We start from the raw sequence: 20,012 nt of genomic DNA, 5'->3' as shown, positions 1-20,012 counted from the left end.
ACAATGTGGGTGGAGGGAGCATTAAGCACAGGTTAAAGAGATGTGTATTGTCTCCAGACAGGACAGCCTGCAAGTCCAGGAGGCAAGCTGTGGGGGTTACTGATAATGTGACATAAATCCAACATCCCGGTTTAGGCCGTCCTCATGTGTGCGGAACTTGGCTATCAGCTTCTGCTCAGCGACTCGGAGAGTTCACCAGCTGCATGAGGAAAGGGATTAACTGGCTCGTCCCATTCAGTGACACAGTCGGACAGTCACACTGAGAAAGGGTTCAGACACTTCCTGACTCTGAAGGGATTTATTCAGCTTTCCCGCCTGTTAACATCCCAGTTTAAAAACCAAATGATTTCTTGCACAATCAGTTGTGGGATGGAGGAGAGTCAGTGTGTGGACGAGGAAGATTCACAAACACTCCCCTCAGGCTGCAAATCCCAAATCCACATTTTCCCCATTTGCGTTGGCAGCTCTGGGCATTGCCCAGGTGATGGCCCCAGGTTAACAGCTGCCATCCTCATAGGGGGCCATGAGCAGCTGGTCACATGTGCACATATTAATCTGACTTTTCACTGCACCTTCGCTCTGACTGAAACACTATAATCTGCACCCTTTCCTTCTCCCTTATGTACTCTATGAATGGTATGTTTTGTCTGCACAGCACGCAAGAAACAATACTTTTCACATGTGACAAAAAATCAAATCAATGTGTCATCATCCTGGGCTAGGAACCGGGAGAAGGGAACATAGAACAGTACAGCACAGAACAGGCCCTTCGGCCCACGATGTTGTGCCGAGCTTAATCTGAAACCAAGAATGTTGTGAATTTCCCAGAATTGTTACAACACAGAAAGAGGCCATTTGGCCCATGTGTCTGTGCTGACTCTTGGAATGAGCAATTCATGGAGAGCTATTCCCCTGTCTCCTCCCTGCAACTCAGTTCATTTGTCCCCTTCAGATAACCAAATTCAGAGTTTGTATCCTGGACTGACAGTGATGGATTTTGGAAACTCCTTTTACAGGGGGCGAGAAGGGGAGGATTTACATATAGCAAACGCAAAGCAAGAGAAATATTTGTTCGGAATGTTCTCCTGTCCTTACATTGACAGCTTTTTTACACACCTTTTTCGACAGGAAGTTGCAGTCGGAAAACACGTCAATATCTGACAAATTCACTCGATTTATCAGGATCTGAATATCTTTGACCTTTGAATGTGGAAGGAGAAACGTTTGTTCTGTCTGTGGGAAAAGATTCCAAACATCAGTGTGACTGGAAAAATACACACACCCGAGTGAGAGTGTTCCAGTGAACTGACTGTGGAAAGACTTTTAACCAGTTACACAGCCTGAAAAACCATCACACCATTCACAGTGGGGAGAGATTGTACATGTGTTCTGTAGGTAAACAAGAATCAAAGTAATCATCCATCTTGAAGAGACACAAAGACATCTTAACCATGGATAAACCGTGGGAATGTAGGGACTGTGGGGAGGGATTCTGTTACCCATCCACACTGCAAATTCATCAACGCAGTCACACTGGGGAGAGACCATTCACTTGCTCTCAGTGTGGGAAGGGATTCACAAATTCATCTGACTTTCTGGCACACCAGCGAATTCACACAGGGGAGAGACCATTTATCTGCTCTGAGTGCGGAAAGGGATACACTCGGTCATCCCACCTGCTGATACACAAGCGAGTTCACACAGGGGAGAAGCCATTCACCTGCTCTGTTTGTGGGAAATGTTTTACAAATTCATCTGATCTTCTGACACACCAGCAAGCTCACACTGGGGCGAGACCATTCACCTGCTCCATCTGTCATAAGAGATTCACTCGGTCAACACTCCTCACTGCACACCAACTTGTTCACACTAACAATAGACCTTTTAAATGTTCTGACTGTGAGAAGAGCTTTAAAAGCAGGCGTGAAGTGCTGTCACACCAACGGACACACACTGGGGAGAGGCCATTCACCTGCTCCGAATGTGGGAAGAGATTCACCAATTCATCCAACTTTCTGAGACACCAGCGAGTTCACACTGGGGAGAGGGTGTTTACCTGCTGTGTCTGTGGGAAGGGATTTGCTCAGTCAAACAACCTGGTTCGACACCAGCGTGTTCACAAGTGACTGTAGGAGTTGGATTCTGTCGTTATTGCTGATGTTAATCACATTCGGGACTAAACCATGTCCATTCTGACTGTTATGTTTTTTCTGCTGATAATTGAACTGAAGTTTAATATTCTGGATATATCTCACATTAATTAACTTTGGTTTAAACACATTGTTGTAGATTTTGTTTTTCCCACCTAAGTGTTTAACATCACCTGTCTGGACCTCAAGGACAATCTAGGGGAAGATCATACAGCAGGAACAGAACTTCAGCCTGGACACAGTCCAGGAGTACAATGACCATCAACATCTTGTACCTGTTGAATAAAATCAAACATAGCGTTTATCTTCCTTCGAGTTATCTGACTTTTTCATTTTGTACATTTCACACTGATCCCCGTGGTAACATAGATATTATGTTCCTTCTTCATTTCAACCCAGAACATCATATGGACCTTTACAATTAACTTCTCAGTCCCACTTCTTTCATCAATGCTTTCAACTTTAAATGTTCAATAGGTGATGCAGTAATGTAATGTTCTTGGTGGTTCAGGGGCAGTACCGATCTTCTCTACTGCCTGTAGCAGGGAGGGTGCTATGGTTTGTTGGGGTTTTTGTAGAAACTGGTCATGAGTCTATTGTGTAGCAATGGGGAGTGGGACCCTGGTGGAAAGCATAATCTGGATTGGCCGACCAATCATGAACTGAAATGGGCTGTGAACAGGGTTTTGAAAGGAGGGATATGAATGGTCATTTCGACACCAGGCGAGGCAGTGATCCAGTCATTGACCCTGAACAGATCATCAGCTCCCTTCTTGACAGCTTTTTTCAGTGTTGTTTCTCCAGAGTCATCTAGGATGTGCAGAATTATTGCATTAAGCACTAAATGATACTCTGTGTGCTTAAGTAACCAAATGAACCCTTAATGTCTGGACAATTGATTTTGATTTGATTTGATTTATTATTGTCACATATCAACATACAGTGAAAAGTATTGTTTCTTGCGCACTGTACAGACAAACCATACCGTTCATAGAGAAGGAAATGAGAGAGTGCAAAATGTAGTGTTACAGTCATAGCTAGGGTGTAGAGAAAGATCAACTTATGCAAGTAAGTCCATTCAAAAGTCAGACAGCAGCAGGGAAGAAGCTATTCTTGAGTCGGTCGGTACGTGACCTCAGACTTTTGTATCTTTTTCCTGATGGAAGAAGGTGGAAGAGAGAATGTCCAGGGTGCTTGGGGTCCTTAATTATGCTGGCTGCTTTGCTGAGGCAGCGGGAAGTGTATAGATGGAGTCAATGGATGGGAAGCTGGTTTGCGTGATGTATTGGGCTACAGTCACGACCTTTTGTTGTTCCGTGCGGTCTTGGGCAGAGCAGGAGCCATACCAAGCTGTGATACAACCAGAAAGAATGCTTTCTATGGTGCATCTGTAAAAGTTGGTAAGAGTCATAGCTGAGATGCCAAATTTCCTTAGTTTTCTGAGAAAGTAGAGGCGTTGATGGGCTTTCTTAACTATAGGAGCAAGTGTGTTTCAGAACTATCAACTGGAAAACTCATGTACTCTGGCACGAGAAAGAAACTGTTGATTCTGGAATCGAAGCCAGTCAGGGTATGGTCAGGGGCGGAGTGGTGAGTGGAGGGATGTTAATGTGCAGTTGGAAAAGTTTAGAAACCTCTGCTTAGTTGCAGAGGAGAGTAGGGGTTTAAATCACTTTGAGAAATGAAACATAGAGCATCTATTCAAAAGAATTAATGGGGGGCAAAATTATTTCATGTTCCCTGTTTCACTGGGCAATGGCGCTGTAGGTACCCAGCATTCGCTGCGGGTGTGAAAGTGCCCAATTCAGGCCACAGGAGGCCAGTGCGCAGTCGCGGTGCTGTATCTGGAGCATGCGCACTGTCACTTTGCTCGGAGCCCTGAGTGCGGGAGACGCTTCTTCCAGCGGGTGAGAATCAGTGGGGCGGAGGGGGGGAATGGAGCCGGGAGTCGGGGTGGGGCGGAGGGAGGAATGGAGCCGGGAGTCGGGGTGGGGAGGGAGGAATGGAGCTGGGAGTCGGGGTGGGGAGGAATGGAGCCGGGAGTCGCGGTGGGGAGGGAGGAATGGAGCCGGGAGTCGGGGTGGGGAGGGAGGGAGGAATGGAGTCGGGAGTCGGGGTGGGGAGGGAGGAATGGAGCCGGGAGTCGGGGTGGGGAGGGAGGAATGGAGCCGGGAGTCGGGGTGGGGGGGGGGGGGGATGGAGCCGGGAGTCGGGGTGGGGGGGGGGGGGGATGGAGCCGGGAGTCGGGGTGGGGAAGGGGGAATGGAGCCGGGAGTCGGGGTGGGGGGGGAGGAATGGAGCCGGGAGTCGGGGTGGGGGGGGGGGGGATGGAGCCGGGAGTCGGGGTGGGGAAGGGGGAATGGAGCCGGGAGTCGGGGTGGGGAAGGGGGAATGGAGCCGGGAGTCGGGGTGGGGAGGGAGGGAGGAATGGAGCCTGGAGCCGGGAGTCGGGGTGGGGAGGGAGGAATGGAGCCGGGAGTCGGGGTGGGGGGGGGGGGGTGGGATGGAGCCGGGAGTCGGGGGGGGGGGGGGGGGGGGATGGAGCCGGGAGTCGGGGTGGGGAAGGGGGAATGGAGCCGGGAGTCGGGGTGGGGAGGGAGGAATGGAGCCGGGAGTCATAAGAACATAAGAAATAGGAGCAGGAGTAGGCCATCTAGTCCCTCAAGCCTGCTCCGCCATTCAATAAGATCATGGCTGATCTGAAGTGGATCAGTTCCACTTACCCGCCTGCTCCCCATAACCCTGAATTCCCTTACCGATCAGGAATCCATCTTTCCGTGACTTAAACATGTTCAACGTGGTAGCCTCCACCACTTCAGTGGGCAGAGAATTCCAGAGATTCACCACCCTCTGAGAGAAGTTCCTCCTCAACTCTATCCTCAACTGACCCCCCTTTATTTTGAGGCTGTGCCCTCTAGTTCTGGTTTCCTTTCTAAGTGGAAAGAATCTCTCCACCTCTACCCCCTTCATTATCTTATATGCCTCTATAAGATCACCCCTCGGCCTTCTAAACTCCGAGTACAAACCTAATTTGCTCAATCTCTCCTCATAATCTACACCCCTCATCTCCGGTATCAACCTGGTGAACCTTCTCTGCACTCCCTCCAAGGCCAATATATCCTTTCACAAGTAAGGGGACCAAAACTGCACACAGTATTCCAGCTGCGGCCTCACCAATGCCTTGTACAGATGCAGCAAGACTTCTCTGCTTTTATATTCTATCCCCTTCGTGATAAATGCCAACATCCCATTTGCCTTCTTGATCACCTGTTGTACTTGCAGACTGAGTTTTTGCGACTCATGCACAAGGACCCCCAGGTCCCTTTGCACAGTAGCATGTTGTAATTTTTTTCCATTTAAATAATCATCCAATTTGCTATTATTTCTTCCAAAGTGAATAACCTCACATTTGCCAACGTTAGACTCCATCTGCCAGATCCTCGCCCACTCACTCAGCCTATTCAAATCTCTCTGCAGACTTTCCGCTTCCTCCACGCAATTCACTTTCCCACTTATCTTCGTGTCGTCAGCAAACTTTGTTACTCTACACTCAGTCCCCTCCTCCAGATCATCTATGTAAATAGTAAACAGTTGAGGCCCCAGTACTGATCCCTGCGGCACGCCACTAGTCACCATCCGCCAACCAGAAAAGCACCCATTTATTCCAACTCTCTGCTTCCTGTTGGATAGCCAATCCCCAATCCACACTAACACCCTACCCCAACTCCGTGTGCCCCAATCTTCTGCAGCAACCTTTTGTGAGGCACCTTATCGAATGCCTTTTGGAAATCCAAAAACACCACATCTACCGGTTCCCCTCCGTCAACCGCACTAGTCACATCTTCATAAAAATCCAGTAAATTTGTCAAACACGACTTTCCTCTCATGAACCCATGGTGCGTCTGCTTGATTCTTATCCAGATGGCCTGCTATTTCTTCTTTAATGATGGATTCCAGCATTTTCCCAACTACAGACGTTAAGCTAACCGGCCTGTAGTTACCTGCCTTTTGTCTACTTCCTTTTTTAAACAGCGGCGTAACAGTAGCCGTTTTCCCATCAGCTGGCACTACCCCAGAGTCCAGTGACTTTTGAAAAATAACCACTAACGCATCCGCTATTACCTCCGACATTTCTTTCAGTACCCTGGGATGCATTGCATCCAACCTAGAGAGACACAAGGATACCAACATCATGGAGAAACCGTGGAAATGTGGGGTCTGTGGGAAAGGATTCAGTTCTCCATCCCATCTGGAGGCTCATCGACGCAGTCACACCGGGGAACGGCCATTCACCTGCTCTGCGTGTGGGAAAGGATTTACTCGGTTATCCTGTCTTCAGACACACCACCTTGTTCATTCTGATAACAAACTTTTCACTTGCCCTGACTGTGAGAAGAGTTTTAAAAGGAAACCAGATTTGCTGACTCACCAACGTATTCACACTGGGCAGAGACCTTCTCTGTGTGTGGGAAGGGATTTACTCAATCATCCAACCTGCAGACACACCAGCAAGTTCACACTGGGGAGAGGCCATTCACCTGCTCCGAGTGTGAGAAGGGATTCATTCAGTCATCCCGCCTCCTGAGATACAAAGAAGTTTACACAGGGGAGAGGCCATTCACCTGTTCCCTGTGTGCGAAGAGATTCACTAATTCATCCCACCTACTGAGACACCAGCGGGTGCATAAGTGACAGCAGGGATTGGTTCTGCTGTGATTGCTGCTGTTAATCACATCCTGGACTGAACCATGTTCATTCTAACTTTTTCAGTTTGTTTCTGTTGATGTTGTACAAGACATTGGTAAGGCCACAATTGGAATACTGTGTGCAGTTCTGGTCACCCTATTATAGAAAGGATATTATTAAACTAGAAAGAGTGCAGTAAAGATTTACTAGGATGCTACCGGGACTTGATGGTTTGAGTTATATGGAGAGGCTGGATAGACTGGGACTTTTTTCTCTGGAGCGTAGGAGGCTGAGGGGTGATCTTATAGAGGTCTATAAAATAATGAGGGGCACAGATCAGCTAGATGGTCAATATCTTTTCCCAAAGGTAGGGGAGTCTAATACTAGAGGGCATAGGTTTAAGGTGAGAGGGGAAAGATACAAAAATGTCCAGAGGAGCAATTTTTTCACACAGAGGGTGGTGAGTGTCTGGAACAAGCTGCCAGAGGTAGTAGTAGAGGCGGTTAGAATTTTGTCTTTTAAAAAGCATTTAGATAGTTACATGGGTAAGATGGGCGGCACAGTAGCACAGTGGTTAGCACTGCTGCTTCACAGCTCCAGGGACCTGGGTTCGATTCCCGGCTCGGGTCACTGTTTGTGTGGAGTTTGCACAATCTCCTCGTGTCTGCGTGGGTTTCCTCCGGGTGCTCCGGTTTCCTCCCACAGTCCAAAGATGTGCGGGTTAGGTCGATTGGCCATGTTAAAATTGTCCCTTAGTGTCCTGAGATGCGTAGGTTAGAGGGATTAGTGGGTAAAATATGTAGAGATATGGGAGTAGGGTCTGGGTGGGATTGTGGTCGGTGCAGACTCGATGGGCCGAATGGCCTCTTTCTGTACTGTAGGGTTTCTATGGTTTCTATGTGTAAAGAGGGATATGGGCCAAATGCGGGCAATTGGGATTTGCTTAGGGGTTTAAAAAAAAGGGCAGCATGGACAAGTTGGGCCGAAGGGCTTGTTTCCATGCTGTAAACCTCTATGACTATGTTAATAATCCCAAGAGCTGAGCTGGAGTTTAAGATTCTGAATACACGTGAAATAAATCAGCTCAGTGTCAAACACCCGGTGTGTTGCGTATTTGTTAAGAGACTAACTGAAATCCTGTTCTCGACTGTTTCATTTCTGGGTCTTCTCTCAGTTGAAGGAACATTTATATTTGTGTTGAGCCTTTCATGATATCAGGTTGTTCCAAAGCTTTCCTAGCCAATCAAATTCTTTTGAAGTTCAGATAATGTTGGAAATGCAGCAGCTCATTTGCACAGCAAGATCCCATGGAAAATAATCCAGATAATGTATTTGAGTGATCTTGATTGAGGGATAAAGATTGATCAAGACTCTGGGGAGAAATCTCCTGCTCTTTGAAAGAGCATCAATGGATCTCTTATGCCTGACTGTTCAGTCTTACTTGGAACATAGGACCTCTGACAGTGCGGGGCTCCCTCAGTACTGCAATGGAATGTCAGCCTGGAATTCCTGTCCAATTCTCTGGATTTGAAACCACAGCCTCCTGACTCAGATATGAGAAAGCAACCACTGAGACAAGACTAACACCTCATCATTACTGTGGATTATTTCAGTTTTCAAACTTCTGGTTACCCTCATGGACAAGTCCCAGCTGCCCATTCCTTTAAGAGTGCCTCTCTTAGCCTGAATATCCCGAGGAGGTGTCGGTAACACAGCCATGTAGCTGTCCTCAGTGTTTAATGGGACAGTGTGGACACAAATCCACAGGAAGTAGTCTCACAACACTAGGTTAAAGTCCAACAGGTTTATTTGGTAGCACTAGCTTTCCGAGCGCCGCTCCTTCATCAGGTGAGTGCCTGATGAAGGAGCGGCACTCCGAAAGCTCGTGCTACCAAATAAACCCATTGGACTTTAACCTAGTGTTGTGAGACTACTTACTGTGCCTACCCCAGTCCAACACCAGCAACTCCACATCACAAATCCACAGGGACAGTGAGAGTCTGATTCAATGTTGTACAAATCTGTTCAATATTTCATCCTTGGCTCTGAGTCTTTTGGTGATGATTTAAATCTGATGTCTGTTAGTTGCTGACTCATCGACTTGAGAAATAGTTTTTTCTCATTCACCTGATAAAATTTTGAACCCATCCAATCAGTTCTTGTGAAAAGAGCCCCAGTTTCTATAATCTTTCCTGATAACTAAAGCCTCTATTCCCTGTGATCGTCTCAGTGAATCTCTTCTGCACCCCTCATGATTTTGAATGTTTCTATCAAATCTCCTCTCGGTCTTTTCTCCAAGTGAAAGAGTCCCAACTTCTCCAATCTGTCTTCATCACTGAAGTTTCTCATCCCTGGAATCATTCTCCTAAATCTGATTTTCCACCCTTTGTTTTCTATTTCCATGTGGAGAGAATTGCTACACGAAGTGGAAAAACTCAGCGTGTCTGCCCATATTTATCAAGAGAGAAAGCAGAGTTAAGGTTTCAGGTCCTTTGACTTTTTGTCACAGTTGAAGAATTACTGCCCGATTTCACTCTGAGCTCCAATCTTTCACACAATGTTCCCTTGTTCTTGATTCCCCACCAGAGGAAATCATTTTTCCATATCTACCCAATTGAAAGGATCAACTGATTTTGGTCAGTTCCCTTTAATCTAGATCAGCACAAATTTCCCTTTTACATTCCAGGACCAGCAGCATTTCAGGAATGGTTTAAAACAAGAAATTCACAATTTCCTATCCCATGAAGAAAAGGTTATGGTTGTAACTTAATACTGGGTTGGTGCTGAATCTGGACATGTAAAACCAGGTTAAAGTTTAAAGTTGAGATCATTTTTTTAAAGGTGAGATCATGTACTAGCGGACTCAAGAACAGCTTCTTCCCTGCCACCATCAGACTTTTGAATGGACCTACCACAATAAGCAGATCTTTCTCTACACCCTATCTGTAAGTGCAACATTATATTCTGCAGTCTTTCCTTCTCCGCTATGTACTCTATGAACAGTATTTATTTTCTTGCACGCTGTTGAGACACAATACTTTCACTGTATCCCAATAAATGTGACAATAATAAATCAAATCAAAACAGAGAATTGTTACAATGATTAACCCGGAAGAATTGAAGACACAGAGGATAAGATAAACTTTGAAAGATTGAATATTCGAAGGTAAAGTAAAAGTATTTTTTATTAGTCACAAGTGGGCTTACATTAACACTGCAATGAAATTACTGTTAAAATCCCCCAGTCACCACACTCCGGCACCTTTTCGGGTACACTGAGGGAGAATTTAGCATGGCCAATGCACCCTAACCAGCATGTCTTTTGGACAGTGGGAAGAAACCGGAGCACCTGGAGAAAACCCATGCAGACACGGGTAGAACATGCAGACTCTGCATAGAAAGTCACCCAAGCTGGAAATTGAATCTGGGTCCCTGGTGCTGTGAGGCAGCAGTGCTAACCACCGTGCCGCCCCTGGTGGAGGGATGTGGGGAAGAAGGACTGATGATATGAAAATAGTAAGAAGTCTCACAACACCAGGTTAGAGTCCAACAGGTTTATCTGGAACCATGAGCTTTCGGAGCGCTGCTGCTTCATCAGGTGATATGAAAATACAAGCTGGACTGCAGTGAATGAACCTGAGTGAAGTGGTTCTGATCATGTTGAGGGTTTGTTGGGATGCTCACTCTCCTTTGTTCAGACACATGTCCCAACATCCAACTGCAAGACCTCTGTGCATCTGCACTGCCAGCGCAAGCGCAGTTTTCCCTTGGGTGATGTCATTGGAACAGCCTGTCAACGTGTTCGCGCACGTGCAGATTCTGAGCTAATCGCGCAGTCGCAACCATGCGGTGACGCCATCACGCACACACCATTGTGGTGTCATCACGCCCACTTCCGGGGTTCCCACAGTGGCGGGAGTTTTGAAATCTCTCTCTCTGGTTTCTGATCTTTCCAGCTGCAGCTCCCAGAAGCAGATTTATCTTTAAAAACAGCGGCATTGTTTCAGAGGCGAGTGCTTGTGACCATTCCTCTGAAACTGAGAGTTTTTAGTGGTGTGTTCTGTTATCTGAGAGAGGTTCCACGTGTGGCTGGTCTGACTTCTTTACTGTGGATCATAGAATCATAGAAACCCTACAGTGCAGAAGGAGGCCATTCGGCCCATCGAGTCTGCACCGACCACAATCCCACTCAGGCCCTACCCCCACATATTTTACCCGATAATCCCTCTAACCTCCGCATCCCAGGACTCTAAGGGGCAATTTTTAACCTGGCCAATCAACCTAACCCGCACATCTTTGGATCTGAATCCATGTCCATCCATTGCTCAGTTTTACCTCTGCCCTCCCTGATCACCTTTCTGTCATTGTCTAACTTCCCTCTGTCTCTAATGCTGGGTATGTTTTAACTGTGTTTAATATTTTACTGTTAGATTGTCTAAATGAAGTTTCAACTGTTGTCCCTCCCCCGACTATGTATTGATGGTGATATTTGAATGCAGTCAAAAAATCTGGAATTTAAAGTCTACTGATGACCATGAAACCATTGTCGATTGTTGTAAAAAACCTATCTGGTTCACTAATGTCCTTTCGGGAAGAAGATCTGCTGTCCTTACCTGGCCTGGCCTACATGTGACTCCAGATTTTCAGCAATGTGGTTGACTCTTATCTGTCTTCTGAAATGGCTGAGCAAGCCACTCAGTCCAAGGGCAATTAGGGATGGGCAATAAATGTGAATGACTTTTTTAAAAAATTACTAGCTTTATCTTCCCACAGCATAGAATCATAGAATACCTACAGTGCAGAAGGAGGCCATTCAGCCCATCAAGTTTGCACCAACAATAATCCCACCTAGGCCCTATCCCCATAACCTCACATATTTACCCTGCTAACCCCTCTGACAGTAATGGGCAATTTAGCTTGACCAATCCATCTAACCTGCACATTTTTGGAGTGTGGGAGGAAACCGGAGCACCCGGAGGAAACCCATGCCAGCACAGGGAGAATGTGCAAACAGCACACTGACAGTCACCCAAGGCTGGAATTCAACCCGGATCCCTGGTGCTGTGAGGCAGCAGTGCTAACCACTGTGCCACCGTGCATCTTTCAGCATCAGGACGTTTTTTTTTTCCTGTAGTCAATTTCTCTTCCACTTCTGAGCTTATTGACCATGAAATCCTGCACCATTTTTATTCTCCAAATTTCATTCTGCAGTACCTTCCTGAATTGTTCATTCTGTCTCTTTCTCTCGCCACAGGCAGTACCCGGCCTGCTGAGTTAACAATTAACATAAGAAATAGGAGCAGGAGTAGGCCATCTAGCCCCTCGAGCCTGCCCCGCCATTCAATAAGATCATGGCTGATCTGACGTGGATCAGTACCACTTACCCGCCTGATCCCCATAACCCTTAATTCCCTTACCGATCAGGAATCCATCCATCCGCGCTTTAAACATATTCAGCGAGGTAGCCTCCACCACCTCAGTGGGCAGAGAATTCCAGAGATTCACCACCCTCTGGGAGAAGAAGTTCCTCCTCAACTCTGTCTTAAACCGACCCCCCCTTTATTTTGAGGCTGTGTCCTCTAGTTTTAACTTCCTTACTAAGTGGAAAGAATCTCTCCGCCTCCACCCTATCCAGCCCCCGCATTATCTTATAAGTCTCCATAAGATCCCCCCTCATCCTTCTAAACTCCAACGAGTACAAAACCAATCTCCTCAGCGTCTCCTCATAATCCAAACCCCTCATCTCCGGTATCAACCTGGTGAACCTTCTCTGCACTCCCTCCAATGCCAATATAACAATCAGCCACGGTCGGAAATATTTGGGCAGATATCTAAAAGCTTGGTCAAAGACGTAGATTTTAAAGAGGAAAGGGAGGTGGACAGCTGTAGAGAGCGAGGAGGCCAGAATTAGAGGAGTGGCGATTTGTCAGCATTGTGCATCTGGAGGAGATTATAGAGATCATGAGAGTCAAGGCCATGAAGAGATTTGAAAAATCATTTCAACAATTAAGGTGGTGTCTTAACCAGAAGCTTGTGAGGGTAAGATGAGGGTTTCAGTGGACAATGAGATGAGGCAAAGGTGAAGTTTGATGATACTCTGACCAAAATAGGATTCTAACGATGACATGGAAATGTGGTCAGAAACTCATCTTGGGGTCCAATATGAGGGAAGGTGGTGGTGTTATTATTCATTCATGGGACGTGGTCATTGCTGGCTGACCAGCATTTATTGCCCATCCCTAATTGCCTGAGGGCAGTTGAGAGTCAAGCACATAGCTGTAGCTCTGGAGTCATGGGTAGGCCAGACGGAGTAAGGATGGCAGATTTCCAAATAGGCTTTTACAACAATGGTTACATGGTCAACGGTAGATTCTTAATTCCAGCTAATTTTTTGTTTATTGAATTCAAATTCCATCACTTTCCGTGGTGGGATTCGAACCCGGGCCTCCAGAACGTTGGCTGAGTTTCTGGATTAATAGTCCAGTGACAAAACCACTTGGCCATCGTCTCCCCATCATGGTATTGTCGCTGGACTAGGAGCCAGGAGACCCAGGTCAAGATCTGGGAGCCATTTGAATTCAATGAAAATAAAATTTAAAAAGGCTAATGACAATTGTAGAAACCCACCTTGGTTCACTAATATCCTTTAGGAAAGGAAATCTGCCATCCTTATTTGGCAATATGGTTAGGGATGGACAATTAACATTGGCCCAGCCAACATTGCTCACATCCCATTAATTAAAACAAAACACACAATGATACAGATTGGTTCTGCCACAGTTGTGAGGAAAAGTCAGCAGCCAGGAATTGGACAATAGAAACATAGAAACCCTACAGTGCAGAAGGAGGCCATTCGGCCCATCGAGTCTGCACCGACCACAATCCCACCCAGGCCCTACCCCCACATATTTACCCGCTAATCCCTCTAACCTACGCATCCCAGGACTCTAAGGGGCAATTTTTAACCTGGCCAATCAACCTAACCCGCACATCTTTGGACTGTGGGAGGAAACCGGAGCACCCGGAGGAAACCCACGCAGACACGAGGAGAATGTGCAAACTCCACACAGACAGTGACCCGAGCCGGGAATCGAACCCAGGACCCTGGAGCTGTGAAGCAGCAGTGCTAACCACTGTGCTACCGTGCCACCCTGAATGTCTTCAGATTTCCCAGTTTATTATTGGAGGACTGGTGTCAGACAAATTAAACATCAGGCTGATGTGCAGGGCAACTTGGAGGTGATGTTCACATATAGCTGCTTCCCCTCGTCATTCTAGACTGCGGAGATTGAGGGTTTGGGAGATTCTGTCACAGTTCCTGTCAAGTTGTACATCTATAAAAAATCTCTACTTCGCTCTGCCTCTCTCACCTCTTTCTCTCTCATCCTACTGCTGTGGCAAGTTTCCTGCCCTCACTAGAGGTGAGGCTATATTGGATCTGGTGCTGGGAAATGAGCCAGACCAGGTGCTAGACTTGGAAGTTGGTGTGCATTTTGGTGATAGTGACCACAATTCGGTTACGTTCACCTTAGTGATGGAAAGGGATAGGCATGAACCTCGGGCCAGTGGTTTTAGCTGGGGGAAGGGTAATTATGAGGCTATTAGGAGAGAATTAGGAAACATAGGTTGGACTAGGAGATTACAGGGACTGGGAACGTCCGACATGTGGAGTTTTTTCAAGGAGCAGCTACTGCGAGTCTGTGATAGGTATGTCCCTGTCAGGCAAGGAGGAATTGGTAGGGCTAGGGAACCGTGGTGCACCAAAAAAGTTTCTTTGTTGGTTAAAAAGAAAAAGGAAGCTTATGTTCGGATGAGACGTGAGCACTCGGGTAGTGCACTAGAAAGCTTTAGATTGGCTAAGAGGGAGTTGAAGAGCGAGCTTAGAAGGGCTAAAAGGGGACATGAGAAGACTTTGGCGGATAGGGTTAAAGAGAATCCTAAGGCGTTCTATAGGTATGTCAAGAACAGAAGGTTGGTTAGGGCAAGTTTAGGGCCAGTTATAGATGGCAGAGGGAAGTTATGTGTGGAACCGGAGGAGATTGGTGAAGCATTGAACCAATATTTCTCTTCGGTGTTCACGCAAGGGGACATGAATATAGCTGAGGAGGACACTGGGTTGCAAGGGAGTAGAATAGACAGTATTACAGTTGATAAGGAGGATGTGCAGGATATTCTGGAGGGTCTGAAAATAGATAAATCCCCTGGTCCGGATGGGATTTATCCAAGGATTCTCTGGGAGGCAAGAGAAGTGATTGCAGAGCCTCTGGCTCTGATCTTCAGGTCGTCGTTGGCCTCTGGTATAGTACCAGAAGATTGGAGGTTAGCGAATGTTGTCCCATTGTTTAAGAAGGGGAACAGAGACTTCCCCGGGAATTATAGACCGGTGAGTCTCACTTCTGTTGTCGGCAAGATGTTGGAAAAAATTATAAGGGATAGGATTTATAGTTATTTGGAGAGTAATGAATTGATAGGTGATAGTCAGCATGGTTTTGTGGCAGGTAGGTCGTGCCTTACTAACCTTATTGAGTTTTTTGAGAAAGTGACCAAGGAGGTGGATGGGGGCAAGGCAGTGGACGTGGTATATATGGATTTTAGTAAGGCGTTTGATAAGGTTCACCATGGTAGGCTTCTGCAGAAAATGCAGATGTATGGGATTGGGGGTGATCTAGGAAATTGGATCAGGAATTGGCTAGCGGATAGGAAACAGAGGGTGGTGGTTGATAGTAAATATTCATCATGGAGTGCGGTTACAAGTGGTGTACCTCAGGGATCTGTTTTGGGGCCACTGCTGTTTGTAATATTTATTAATGATCTGGATGAGGGTATAGTTGGGTGGATTAGCAAATTTGCTGATGACACCAAAGTCGGTGGTGTGGTAGACAGTGAGGAAGGGTGTCGTAGTTTGCAGGAAGACTTAGACAGGTTGCAAAGTTGGGCCGAGAGGTGGCGGATGGAGTTTAATGCGGAGAAGTGTGAGGTAATTCACTTTGGTAGGAATAACAGATGTGTTGAGTATAGGGCTAACGGGAGGACTTTGAATAGTGTGGAGGAGCAGAGGGATCTAGGTGTATGTGTGCATAGATCCCTGAAAGTTGGGAATCAAGTAGATAAGGTTGTTAAGAAGGCATATGGTGTCTTGGCGTTTATTGGTAGGGGGATTGAATTTAGGAGTCGTAGCGTTATGTTGCAACTGTACACAACTCTGGTGCGGCCGCACTTGGAGTACTGTGTGCAGTTCTGGTCCCCACATTACAGGAAGGATGTGGAGGCTTTGGAGAGGGTGCAGAGGAGGTTTACCAGGATGTTGCCTGGTATGGAGGGGAGATCCTATGAGGAGAGGCTGAGGGATTTGGGATTGTTTTCGCTGGAAAGGCGGCGGCTAAGAGGGGATCTTATTGAAACATATAAGATGATTAGAGGTTTAGATAGGGTGGATAGTGATAGCCTTTTTCCTCTGATGGAGAAATCCAGCACGAGGGGGCATGGCTTTAAATTGAGGGGGGGTAGTTATAGAACCGATGTCAGGGGTAGGTTCTTTACCCAGAGGGTGGTGAGGGATTGGAATGCCCTGCCAGCATCAGTAGTAAATGCGCCTAGTTTGGGGGCGTTTAAGAGATCCGTAGATAGGTTCATGGACGAAAAGAAATTGGTTTAGGTTGGAGGGTCACAGTTTTTTTTTTAACTGGTCGGTGCAACATCGTGGGCCGAAGGGCCTGTTCTGCGCTGTAATGTTCTATGTTCTATCTATGTTCTATGTTCACGTTGGTTCCATAAACCAGCAGATCCATTCCGTTCAATTTTACAAACTGCCTTTGTGATCCTGTGGGTTTTCTCACTCTCTCTTTTTTTCTGTTTTAAATCTCTCAGAATATTTGAAGAGAAGGATTTGCAGCCGGGACATTCAAACCCACAGCAGAATCTGACAGAATTACCCAATTTATCGTAACCCGACTATCATTTTACTTTGAACATGGATGAAAAAAGCAGTGTTCACAGTGGAGAGAAACCGTTTATGTGTGTTGTGTGTGGACAAGGCTACAGTCGATCATCTGGCCTGTCGAAACACAAACGCAGTCACACTGGAAAGAAGTTGTGTAAATGTGGGGACTGTGGGAAGGAATTTAATTTCCCATCTGAGCTGGAAATGCATAGACGCTGTCACATCGGGGAAAAGCTGTTTAACTGCTCCAAGTGTGGGAAGGGATTTAATCGCAATGCGCATCTGCACCAACACCAGCGCGTTCACACGAGGGAGAGACCATTCACTTGCTCAGTGTGTGAGAAGGGATTTACTAGTTCATCTATCCTGCTGAGACACAAGCAGGTTCATACGGACGAAAGACCTTTCAAATGCGCAGAATGCGGGAAATGCTTTAAAAGTTCGAGGGAACTGATGAGCCATCAGCTCATTCACTCTGATGAAAGACTGTTCAGGTGCTCTCACTGTGAGGCTGGGTTCAAGCATTCGTATCAACTCTCTCTCCACCAGCGCACTCACACTGGGGAGAGACCGTACACCTGCTTCCAGTGTGGGAAGAAATTCACTCAGCCATCCCATCTTCGGTTACACGAACGGGTTCACTCTGGGGAGAAACCATTCACTTGCACTGTCTGTAAGAAGAAATTTGCTCATTCATCCCATATGTTGAAACACCAGCGAGGTCACAAGTAATTGCAATGATTGGATATTGTTAATCACGCCCAGGATTGAACTGTGTTCATTTGGGGTCTGTTTTTGCTGATGTTACTAACCTCCAGTCCAGTTATACAAGTGCTAATCTTCTGGCTAAAAGTCAAATAAACTGGCTTTGTGTTAAACAATGTGAGTCGCTTGAATATCAGACGCAAGTTAATTCCTTCTGAAGGATTCTCCGTCTTTCTATCTGCTCCATCCTCACCTCCAAGTGAGAGGAACTCATGGATCTTCTTTGATTGGAAGATTTCAATCTTAGTGACAGTTGCCTCTGCCGTGTCCATCCCATGCACTAACCCACTGAGCTAAAATACCCCTTATCTGAGTCCTGCATCTGTATCTTTCTCCAGATTCTCCTACCTCCCCTCATGACCTCTGCCCTCAAGACCCACTTCCTGCACCTTCTATTGTATTCTCGCTGAACTGCTGACTACACAACATCCCCATGTGAGCTTACATTGTTAATGGTTCGCATCTTTCTTCGGATATTGTCCCTCTTTCCTTTAAATCTGTTGTCATCTCCCCCCACTCCCCCCAAAATAACAAACACATCACTCCTGCATCAGTCCCTGGTTAAGCAGCACCCTTGTTTTAAAATTTCTATCCTTATTTTCAATCACTGTATGGCCTCGCCCTTCCCTATCTTTGTAATCTTCTCCAGCCCCACAACTCTCAAACATCAGATCATTTACAATTCTGGCCTACCAATGGTAGCAGTGCTTTCAGCGTCATCACCTGTAAGCTCTGGAAATCCCTCCATAAGCCTCTCTACCTCTTTCTCCTTCTTTACGATGCTTCTTAAATGCTTCTTCAAAACTTTGTAAGTGCAGAGGATTGCTGTAAAATAAGACATGCTGTAGAAGCTTTTTCATTTAACAGGACAGATACAAGAATAGCAAATTTCAAAGGGAACAACAATTTATTCTGTGTGGAAAGAGGTTGCTGATGGGTTGGGAAGTTGATTCTGGCTGAGTCATTGCAATGTGGAATGCTCCAGGGAACAGTTTGTTCCTCCGTGCTTTTGTTTAATTGGAAAATTGAAAGGAGGGAGATGGCAAGTCGCTCACACCAATTGCTGGGAATTGTAGAAAGAATGAACCGCACATGAAGCTCGTTCTCAGAAAATAACTGGATGGAACAGCACAAAGTGGAATGAAGAACTTCCACTGGTTCTCATGAGTATCTGGAGTAGGTTCCTATTAGCCCCATCCAACCACAGGAGTGTCATATTGGAGACCAAGTGAGGGTAAGAAATTGTGCAAAGGGAGATGTGTTTGGACCTCTGTATAAGGGACCATACACTACAGTGGATAAGGTCAGTTGTATTGAATATGCAAACGGGCGGCACGGTGGGGCACAGTGGTTAGCATTGCTGCCTCACAGCGCCAGGGACCCGGGTTCAATTCCTGGCTTGGGTACTATCTATGTGGAGTTTGCACGTTCACCCCGTGTCTGCATGGGTTTCCTGCGGATGCTCCAGTTTCCTCCCACAGTCCGAAAGACGTACTGGTTAGGTGAATTGGCCATGCTAAATTCTCCCCCAGTGTACCTGAACAGGCACGGAGTGTGGCAACTAGGGGATTTTCACAGCAACTTCACTGCAGTGTTAATATAAGCCTATTTGTGGCACAAATAAAATAATAAACGTTTTTTCTAAAAAGTCAAATGGTTTTCTCATAACTCAGTGAAGCTCAGAGTCCCAGATAACGGAAGAAGCTGAGAAGGATCAGGACTGCTACGTTCATAACTCAGTGAAGTTCAGAGTCCCAGATAACGGAAGAAGCTGAGAAGGATCAGGACTGTTACGTACGTGGTGAAGAATATGCTGCGGACCTGGGACAATGATGAAAAAGAAGTGAAAAGTGCACCTGTACCATGGCTATTGTATCAGGAGGACGTTAAGATGGAAGCTCAATCCCCCTCAGCATCTTCATCTGGATGTTATCCAAAACCACATTAGGAAGGAGAATGATATCCAAAATGTCAGACAGTAACGGGGTATAATGAATGATGCTGCAACAGCTTTTAACACCAGGGTTGTTAATACCATTAACTTAGCCACTCTGAAGATCAGATCTTAACCATACATTTACAACATATGGTCAGGCCCTAAAGTCTCACGTACAAATGATCAATCAAATTATTAAAGAAAGTAAAATTGTATTAAGTGAATCAACTGAATGTATAATGTATGGATCTTGGTTGGTGGAACAAGCCAGAGAGATTATATAGTATATTGCTAAAGGAAGATGCACTGCAGCAATTCACCAAGGCTCCTGAGGCAGCACCTTCCAAAGCCACGACCACTTCCATCTAAAAGGACAAGGACAGAAGATAAAAGCAAAATACTGTCGATGCAGGAATGTGAAACAAAAACAGAATATGGTGGAAAATCTCAGCAGGTCGGACAGCATCTGTGGGGAGAGAATGGAGCCAATGCTTTGAGTCTAGATGCCCCTTCATCAGAAGGGCAGAAGATACAT

General features: G+C 46.2%; 2 protein-coding genes across 4 annotated transcripts in view; one reads left to right on the top strand and one right to left on the bottom strand.

Annotated features, from left to right (window-relative positions):
• Nucleotides 1-2,126, top strand: part of LOC144480905 (uncharacterized) — a 34,154-nt gene extending 32,028 nt beyond the window's left edge. The window contains exon 4 of the mRNA XM_078200532.1: nt 1,475-2,126. Coding sequence (XP_078056658.1) covers nt 1,475-2,126 — 652 coding nt within the window. The remainder of the gene's footprint in view (nt 1-1,474) is intronic.
• LOC144480817 (uncharacterized) overlaps nt 1-20,012 on the bottom strand; it is a 1,107,688-nt gene that overhangs the window by 1,021,877 nt on the left and 65,799 nt on the right. The gene's annotated exons all lie outside the window — the stretch shown is intronic.

This window comes from Mustelus asterias, chromosome 30 (genome assembly GCF_964213995.1).
Source record: "Mustelus asterias chromosome 30, sMusAst1.hap1.1, whole genome shotgun sequence".
NCBI classification, from domain to species: Eukaryota; Metazoa; Chordata; class Chondrichthyes; order Carcharhiniformes; family Triakidae; genus Mustelus; species Mustelus asterias.
Note: the sequence above shows the minus strand (reverse complement) of the source record. Positions and strands in the feature narration are given on the sequence as shown.